General features: G+C 39.8%; 1 protein-coding gene across 1 annotated transcript; it reads left to right on the forward strand.

The window, feature by feature from the left end:
• Positions 1-730: 730 nt before the first annotated feature.
• ppm1da (protein phosphatase, Mg2+/Mn2+ dependent, 1Da) lies at positions 731-10031 on the forward strand. The gene is made up of 6 exons (XM_048161373.1): positions 731-1558; positions 5052-5280; positions 5919-6043; positions 8319-8500; positions 8584-8814; positions 8921-10031. Exons 1-6 carry the CDS (start codon positions 1078-1080, stop codon positions 9296-9298), a joined length of 1626 nt encoding a protein of 541 aa, XP_048017330.1. The 5' UTR covers positions 731-1077; the 3' UTR covers positions 9299-10031.
• Positions 10032-10412: the final 381 nt, after the last annotated feature.

The following is a 10412-nucleotide window of genomic DNA, read 5'->3' on the forward strand; positions in this document are numbered from 1 at the left end:
ATTTTTCATGGCAACTAACTTTTTCTGCAGCAATTTGTTTCTGATATAAAAAGAAGCGATATCGCCATCTAAGGGCATTGAAGGTACTTTATCTTGTGCATTTTGACTTTACTCCCCCAAAACTTGTGTGTGAATGTGAGTGCATTAGCAGGTAGTTGCTGATCGCAGGTGTTTGATTTATTAGATGAGGAAATGACTGCAGCTAGTGATGAGGCTCAAACTAGTTTACTTATGGCCTTTCTGTGCACTTGAGCTCAGCTGAGACTTTGTAGATGTTTAAAAGGTTGTTGTGTCGATCTTGATTTGTTGCAACATTGAGGTGTTCAGTTTTATTTTATTTTTGATTTTAGAAAATAAACTTGATTTCACATCTTACAAATCAATTGTTTCTTATTTTCACTGGCATGTCTCTCAGGACTAGTGCATCTCTGAGCCTACATTCAGCATGAGTAAAATACTCAAGTACTGTTCAAAATCAGACTTTTACTAAAGTCGTATTGGAATTGGTTACTTGTAACTTGTAGTGGAGTCATTTTCGATGTAAGGTATCTGTACTTATCTTTACATCTCTGCTTGCCTTTACCTTTGAGACAAGTAAGAGCAAGGACTTGTGTGTGTGTGTGTGTGTGTGTGTGTGTGTGTGTGTGTGTGTGTGTGTGTGTAGCCATCACTCATCCCAACCCACATGAGACAGGCTGAAAAGTCAAAACAAAGCCATATTACCCATATCAAAACTACTGCAATACAGGCTCTGAAATACAATGAAATAAAGAAACGAAATAAAATTTCATTAAAAGATGTGTGTGATGTGATAATACTGTGTTTCATGCTTGTCATTGCTATATTTACTAACTTATTTAATATAATGTAGATATATAGATGTTTATTATTCTCAATGGCCCTTCTCCGTCAAATCAAAGGTCAAATAAAGGCTTCCAGTGACCCGTGAATTACCATAGTGGCTCTGCGCATGCCCACAACATCGAAGGTAAACAAAGAGGAAAGCGCGCACCCGGCCTGAGTCCTGCCCAAACATTAAACGCTGCTCTTCTACCGGCCTTTCTGTCCGATCAAAACATGGATGGGATATTTTCATGTCGAGCCAGTATTTATTATGACCAAGGCGGTAGGAAATACATGGAGGACTTAATGACGATGAAGCAGGAGGATGAGCCGAGTGAGGATGAACTGGACGCCGCCGAACGTGGCGAGATCGAGGCACCAGCAAAAGACCAAAACCCCGACGCTTCAATCCAAGAATCCATCCCTGGATCCATTACTGTAACCTATGTTCAAAATGATGAGCCTAGTTCTACTCTTCAGCAGGCGTCGATGCCCTCGTCTCGCTCGTCCAAACACACCCCTGGTCCGCGGGCTGTGGCTATGTTCGCCGTGTTCGACGGACACGGGGGTCCGGACGCCGCGCGCTTTGCTCGAGACCATTTGTGGGAACACATCAAAAAACAAAGAGGCTTTTGGTCAAAAGACGACGACGAGGTGTGCGCGGCTTTGCGAAAAGGATTCATCTCTTGTCACCATGCCATGTGGAAGAAATTACGTAAGTTGTGAAATTGAACATTACATATACATATGTTCTCGTTTAACGATGCTTTGTGAAGTCCCTGCCATTTTAGGGACGTGCAAGGGAGAGAGACAGAGCAGATGATAATTTTGAATGAGGGTTGCAACATCAGATGCATCCCGCCAAAAGAAGTTGCACAACCCCTGGAGGTCACACCGAACTACTAATCCACATCTGAACATGAGTGGCAGCACATCAGAATATTATGATTCACAGCTCAACACTCCTGGCAGCTGCAAACTGAGTTAGTTTTCCAGATGCACGTAGTAATTTTTTGCTAATTAAAAAATCTTAACTGATGTTTTAAGAAATATCATTTAAATAATGTACACTGACATGCTATGTTTTTGAGTCTTCTTAAAAAAAAAAAAAAAAAAAACTCTACATGGAGCGGGTCGCCCCCTCATGGGCGTCACATGATGACAACACGTGACTAGAGTGTCATGCAATACCGCTACTGATAATAAATAATAAATTTTTATACAAATTAAAATAATATGATAATAAATGTTTTTACAAATTATCTACTTATTTTATTATGTAAACAAACATAAAAGCACATCTAGAAAGTACAAGAAAATCAATTTAGACCGTTTCAACAGCAACAACATAAACAAACGTTTTGTGGCCCAAACTTAACTTCCTGTAGACTTCCACAAAAAAAGTCCCTCTAGGCCCTGTCCCAAATTGCACACTTCACAGCACTTTCAGTCTTGTGGACTTAAAGGCAGGAATACACCAAGCCGACGGTCGGCCGTCGGGCAGTTTTTGTTCGTCGGCCAACTAAATTTTACTGGTGTTCCGCACCATCGGCTGAAGTTGGTAGTGATGGGCAGATCGAGGCTTTGTGAAACACTGAAGCAGCTGAATCAAATGTGCCGTAATGATTCGATGCTTCGAAACAATCTTGACACCCGTCTCCACGGTGACCCCTAGTGGTCAGAACAGTGGAAATGCAACAAAACTCAGTCCAAACATGCATTAAAAATACACTTTAACAAATGTTTGCAAAAGTTTTATTGAAAGTACAAATCAATAAAATGGAATTAACTAATCATCTAATAAGTTTAAATATATAGTGTCTGTATAATATGTGTTCTTTTATCAATTTTAAAGGCTTGTTTCTTTGTTCCATGGCTCAAGCTAAACAGGCCAATTAGAGATTAATAACTACCATTATTAATTTTAATTATTCTAATGTATAATTAAAACATCTACAAATGTATAAAACTGATCGGAGATCAGGTAAACCCATAGGGTAAAGCCTTAGACACTTGTTCAATAGTTCTCAGTGAATCTGCATGATTCATGGGCTCACTTTATCATCGCCCTCTATCGGTGAACCTTTGAAATTTCGAACTGTTTCGAAACAGTGATGACGTAACGAAGCCTCGTTTACTAAAATCACGTGACTTTAGCAGTTTGATACACGCTCCGAATCACTGATTCGAAGATCCGTAAGGCCATCTGATCATTCTGATTGGCTGTTCAGCTACTGCCACCTGCTGGTTTGGAAAGGCATTTCATCTCACGCAGGCGCAGAACTGACGTGCTACGTGGCCGTCGGCTGTCTAGGGTTGGTTTGGTGTGTCAGGCCAACTTTGGACACAGACACTGCCGACGTGAGCCAACCCCGCAGTCTGCTTTCATCGCCACTAGTTCGTCGGCGTCAGCTTGGTGTGTTCCTGCCTTAAAGGTGCTCTAAGCGATCCTGGGTGGAGTAACTTCTTGCTGATGTTCGAAGTGTTGTCAAATAAAACAGAGGCTAGCTAGACCCCCCCCCCCCCCCCCCCGTGCTTCCTGAAAAAGTCATGAACGCGCATTTAAAATCATTCTTGTCGGTTATTGGCTGGAGCATGTTTATTATGTTTTGTGGTCCGGGCTGCACCAGTTTGTTTTAATTGCTGTTTTCGGAGCTTGTGGCGACTACAGAGACCGTGGTTTTTTTTTTTTACAGTGTGTTCAGGGGACAGGCAGCTAGCGGATAGTGTTTGCTGTATGTGACAAAAAATGTTTTGGCCTAAAAATGCGTGACATCACTTAGAGCACCTTTAAGGCTGATTTATACTAATGTATCATGTGGGCCATAGAGTAGATTATTTCCAATAACAAGCAAAATAAACAAGTAAATTATATTAGCTAGCAATTTAAAACTATGTCTAGCCAGTAATATTTTGGGTTACCAGTAGAAGAAAATGACCGTTTGTTGGCCAAATGTGAATGCGACAAAATTACTACCAAACCCGTTCAACAAACATAGACCGGAAGTTCACTTCGGGCCAGGCGCATAGCCAAGTTAGCAGCAGAGTTCAGAGTGATTGTATGACCTTAATTATTTTGACCAATTGTAAAACTGATTAACATGTCAATGATTCTACTTTAAAAGGATAATTCATCCAAAAATTCTCATCATTTATTCACCCTCATCATTTCAAACCTGAAAGATTTTCTTACATGGAACATGAAGAGAGTTGAAGCCGAATCTCTAGCTAGCATGACTGCCCCTAGTCTCCATGCTCTTGTCACTACATTTAAAAAACCTGCTTGGACATATTTCCCCTTTTCTTCCACATCTAAGACAGAATTTTCATTTTTGCATGAACTCTCTGTTTAAACAGAAATATTAAAGGGATAGTTCACCCAAAAATGAAAATTTGATGTTTATCTGCTTACCTCCAGCGCATCCAAGATGTAGGTGACGTGTTTCTTCAGTAGAACACAAATGATGATTTTTAACTCCAACTCCGTTGCCGTCTGTCAGCCATAAAATGCATGTCAATGGTAACACAATTTATAAGAGTCAAAAAACATGCACAGACAAATCCAAATTAAACCCTGTGGTTCGTAATGACACATTGATGTCCTAAGACACGAAACGATCAGTTTGTGCGAGAAACCGAACAGTATTTATGTCATTTTTGTATGTCTACATTTTGTATGTCCAACTGCCCTGCACATCCGGCTGGTGAGGTCAGAAAACGTGTTCTGATAACGGAAGTGATCTCTCGCTCTTTGCTTCAATGAATGTGAGACATCACTTCCGTTGTCAGAGCGCGTTCAGACCTCACTAACCGGATACTCAAGGCAGTTGGACATAGTGGTGTTTTAGAGGTAAAAAATGATATAAATACTGTTCAGTTTCTCGCACAAACCGATCGTTTCGTGTCTTAGGACATCAATGTGTCGTCACGAGCCGCAGGGTTTAATTTGGATTTGTCTGTGCATGTTTTTTGACTCTTAAAGATGGAATTCCCATTGACACGCATTATACGACTGACAGACCGCAACGGTTGGAGTTAAAAATCATCATTTGTGTTCTACCGAAGAAACAAAGTCACCTACATTTTGGATGCCCTGGGGGTAAGCAGATAAACATCAAATTTTCATTTTTGGGTGAACTATCCCTTTAAGTAATCACTGATCTGTTTTGAAAAATCAAATCTGTTTATTATAATCTGCTTTCTTATAGCGGAATGGCCAAAGACGGTTACAGGACTTCCTAGCACATCGGGCACAACTGCAAGTATCGTTGTGATACGACGTGATCGTATGTATGTTGCTCACGTCGGGGACTCAGCAGTAGTGTTGGGGGTGCAGGATCACCCCTCTGACGAGTTGATTCGAGCCGTGGAAATTACGCAGGACCATAAACCTGACCTCCCGAAGGAAAGGGAGAGAATAGAGGGGCTCGGTGGCAGGTGATTTGTTCATTCAAATAGTTAGTCATAAGCAACTTATCTTAACAAACTGTATTCACACTTTTGGTACCTTCTGCTTTTGGAAAGAGATGTGTGGAGGCATGTGGTAGCTACACAGCTGGAAGAGATGATTTTGTGATTTGATGGTAGACTTTCATGCTGTCCTCTTTTTGGGTTAACCTTAACACGTAACCATCATCATCCTTTTGTTTTATGTCAACACTCATCAGGAAAACACAAACTTCAACCCTGTGTGTCCGCAGTGGTCTGACTGGTTTTTGTTTATGCAACCAGAGCTTTAAAAACGGGACAACATTACCAGACAAGCTCTCATTGCTCTGGCATTTGTTCTCATTTACATAATCTAATCTCAAGCTTTCTTTGTTTTTTAGTCTAAAAGAACATAAGCATATCAACACGATATAGACCAACATCCAATGGCCAATATTAGTGTCTTCACTGCTTTTTTTTTTGTAAAATAACAGCTTAGGGTTATGTTTAACTAGTGAATATGTTTTATTTGAGGTCAGGCTTAGTTTTAGGTAGAGGTATGGATATCTTTGGTTAGCAGTTTTTTGTGTATTAAACTTAAACTATGATGGAACCCACAACTGATCATTGTCACATCTCTCCTCTAGTGTCATTAAAAAGTCTGGAGTCAATAGGGTTGTGTGGAAGAGACCCAGACTCACCCACAATGGGCCAGTGAGAAGGAGCACCGTCATCGATCAGATCCCATTTTTGGCTGTGGCCCGAGCTCTTGGTAAGTTGCACAAAAAAAACAGTGACAATGCTGAGTGAGTTTCAATGCATCTGACAAGTCAGCAGAGACTGTGTACTGCCCTACAAATTGCAACATGCCACCATGATAAACTCTGTTCTTTAGCAACAACAAACAGAATGTGGAATTGCAACACTGGCTGATTAGAGGTTAAGCAAGGTTGTCAGGGCTCAACAAAAGGACTGTGATGGCCTGAGGCTGGGATGGCAAACTCTGGTCCTGGAGAGCCTCAGTCCTGCAGAGTTCAGCTCCAACCCTGAAAAAACAAAACTCACCTGCCTGTAGCTGAAGCCACTAGATGACATTTAGCTCAAAAACACTGCGGTAAAGACTGCCAGTACGCAGGAAAGGAGACCAGAGGTCATTACACGATAGGCTGAGAGGTGCCGCACGTGATTAAGTTAGCCGTTACGCTTTCTCGAATGGTAAGAGATACAGACCCTCTCATCTCCCAAGCTCAAGTTCAAACCGGTGCGCGACGTTTTGCTGCGGTTTCCGGGTTGAACGACATGTTTCCTGGAAACGGTGTGCAATGGATTTGAGATACGTTTTCTCTTGTTTGGTGGGTGTGTCAAAAAATTTAGCCCAATCAGCATCAACATGCATATCAACCACGCGGTATTAAAGAAACGGCTCGTAAATGTAATTAACATCAAAATAAATTCAAAAGAGCAAGTATATTGTTTGCACATGCTAATTTACTAGGGCTGCACGATATATCGCATGAGATTGTCAAGCCACGCAATATCGCGTTCATATCACAGATGAATCGCCTTCGATAATGAACGCGATATTGCGTGGCTTGTCAGTGAACTACGGCTCTGTCTATTAAATGCCGCTCCATTTGAAAGCAGGTGATGGCGATTTAGCGGTAATCAGGGAACCGGCTTTACTGACGAAATGCGCGTGACAATCTCATGCGATATATCGTGCAGCCCTATTATTTACATTAATGGCAAAATAAGAGCACAAGTATAGATCTGGGACTTTAAGTCAGTCTAAATATCATTTAGTAATTGCAATGTCTTCTGGTCTGTATCCTTTCCTTAGGAAGGTGTACTAGACACCTGATTAATGTAACATCATGAAAATACTTTACTTGTATATTTTGCTATTGTGGAGTGATACTTTCATAAACTGTCATAAACATAAAGGCAAATGTTGGATCACAATAATGAGGAACCACAGTTTCCAGAAATCCCTTCACTCGATTGGGATGTTCTCTTTTATTCTGGACGGCAAGGGCAGTGACTGTTACATCCAGCAAATTTTGCAGTATTAAACACGTATTTTATACCGACTTCATCAGGCTCTGAAAATTCTTTAAAAAGAACACAAAGAATGGCCTTCTCAGCTGCCATAGTTGCAACTCTTGCGTCATCAGGACAGAGTGTTCAACACACCACTGTTTCCATTTTGCAAACATTTTGCAGCGTTTTGTCAGGGTTGAACGCAGCCCAGGACTGTGGCTCTCCGGGACATTTGCTGATGATGCTTGGGACAGTTGATATAGTTGTCTTCATAACGCACTTGGACGGACAAATACACACACAATTTCTATAATCAACATGCCCATAACAAATTAGATGTATCAATATATTAGATCTGTGCATTTGGTTTTAAAGTGTCAGGAGCCTAATAGACCTGCTGATGTCTCTGTCTCTTAATGTTAATCAAACAAAAAAAGAAAAAGAGAATCACTCTCTACTCTTAAAGGGTTAGTTCACCCCAAAAAGGAAAATTCTGTCATTAAGTACTCACCCTCATGTCATTCCAAACCTGTAAGACTTTTGTTCATCTTCGGAACAAAAATGAAGATATTTTTTAAAATCTGAGAGCTTTCTTGTCCCTCCATAGACAGCTACGTAACTGACACTTTGATGCTTCAAAAAGTTCATAAAAAGGTCGTAAAAATAATCCACATGAATTGAGCAGTTTTGTCCAAATTTTCTGAAGAGACACGATTGCTTTATATGATGAACATATTGAATTCAGGCTTTTATTCACATATAAACATGCTTTGTAACACACAAGAATGAACCTCATTGGTTCTTGTGGAAGCTCAAACATGCTGCCTAATATGAGAATGAACCTCATTGGTTCTCACACGTCAAGCAAACATGCTAGATTTTATAGACCTTGCAATGCAAGTCAAAACTTAGCTGAATAAATGTGGCTAAATGCAACTGATTTTTACATCTGTTTTTTTTGTTGTTGTACATATCCAGTAATGCAATGTACATGAATGTGTCTTCAGGTGATCTGTGGAGTTACGACTTCTACAGCGGAGAGTTTGTAGTGTCACCAGAGCCTGATACTGCTGTTATCAAGCTAGATTTGAAGAAGCACCGTTACATCATCTTAGGCAGTGATGGGTTATGGAACATGGTATCACCGCAGGAGGCTGTGTCTATTTGTCAGGACAATGACAATGCCAAGGTAAGTAATGTAAAATGATGCTTCAAGAAAGGTTCTTATTGTCTTTTAGAAACATTCACTTACCTGAATGTTTATTTCAACAGGCGAAGAACCAAAAGGATAACGTTTCAAATGCCGTTCTGCTTGTGAACCATGCCTTACTGAGATGGCGTCAACGCATGCTCCGTGCTGATAATACCAGTGCCATTGTTATCTGTTTGGAGCCGTTCGGGACATCCAGTGAGTGCTTGCCACCTTATGAGATTGTGTATAATCTACAGGGACCAAAGTGTGGTTCTGTTCCCGAATCTTGCACTGACTCTTTGCCGACTCAGGTTAGGAATGTTTATGATTTTCTATTTGACACTAAAATAGCAGTGTAGATTAAGATTAAAAATAACACCACTCTCAAGCTTCATATGTAGTTCCTTCTTTTTTTAGGTTCCTGACACTCAAGTACAGCACATCCAAGAGAAGAAAAATGGCAGCTGTGATACAAGCACGATATTTGAATCATCTCCTGAAAGCCTTACAAACTATGAGGACCTGCCTTGTAATGACTCACTGGAAAATGAGGCCAATTGTGAGAGAGTGCCTACAGGCAAACGGGTGCTAGACGATTCCTCCTCACCTGTGCTGAAGAAACCCCGTCTTAGTTTGTCCCAGTCCCCTCTTAAAGAGTCCTCATGTACATCCTCACAGAAACCGAGTGTACAGTCCTCTGCGAGGAGCGACGGTGGAGACAATGGTCAGAAACAGTCTGAAAATGTCCAGACGCTGCTTCAGCAGCATGGGAAGACTACTGTATGTGTTTGCTGACATTCATGGTCCTATTACAATGCAATCTGTACATTCATGCTGGACAGTCAGACATTATTCATATAGTTCATATAAGCTACTGAGAAACCAAATCCTGAAGCAAGTAACGTCAAAAGAAAAATCACTCACTTCCATTCACGACACTCGTATTTCAGTGTATTTTATGTATGTTTTACTATTTTGAAGATTAATGAAAAGAAAACGTGTTTTGTTAGATTTTAAATGAGTTTTAGTTTTTCCTCCGTTATGTGTCCAATTTTGTTATGCTTCAGGTCTGTCAGGTAGGCATGATTGGTCATCTAGGGATTTTTGCACTTTAAGTTACATTTGTGCAGTCTTTGTGGAAGATGGGAAAATTGTGGGGAAAAATTACCAAAAAAAGAAACTATCTTCTGAGAAGATATTTCCCTGCAGCTTACATGTCACCTGTTTCAAAAATTGTTCATCTACTTGGGATCAATGCTATAGTTTTTTCCGTACATGGTTTTACTGAACAAGAACATCATGTGTAGTGTTCACTTATGTCTTAACCCTCTGTCATAAGGTTTAATGTTATGTGCAAGCATGAACTTTATGAATTATGCATTATGGATTTTAAACATTATGCTTATTTTAATGTTTCCAAGTATTTCATTAACGTTGTGTTTTTTTTCTCTAATGGGAGAACTTGTCATTCTAAACTGAAGGTGCTGCTATGCTAAACAGGTCAATAAAAAGTTTTTACAACAAAAAACTATGTTCGTTAATAAAAACAACGTTGTCGAGGGGACAAAATAAAACAAGAAATAGGATTTCAGTTTATATGATACCATCTTAAGTTGTTCTAATATTACGAGTTCAAATCATTTTAAGTCATGCTTACAGGTGCTGGTCATATAATTAGAATATCATCAAAAAGTTGATTTCACTAATTCCATTCAAAAAGTGAAACTTGTATATTATATTCATTCATTATACACAGACTGATATAATTCAAATGTTTATTTCTTTTAATTTTGCTGATTATAACTGACAACTAAGGAAAATCCCAAATTCACTATCTCAGAAAATTAGAATATTGTGAAAAAGTTCAATATTGAAGACACCTGGTGCCACACTCTAATCAGCTAATTAA

This window comes from Megalobrama amblycephala, linkage group LG16 (genome assembly GCF_018812025.1).
Source record: "Megalobrama amblycephala isolate DHTTF-2021 linkage group LG16, ASM1881202v1, whole genome shotgun sequence".
In the NCBI taxonomy this organism is placed as follows: domain Eukaryota; kingdom Metazoa; phylum Chordata; class Actinopteri; order Cypriniformes; family Xenocyprididae; genus Megalobrama; species Megalobrama amblycephala.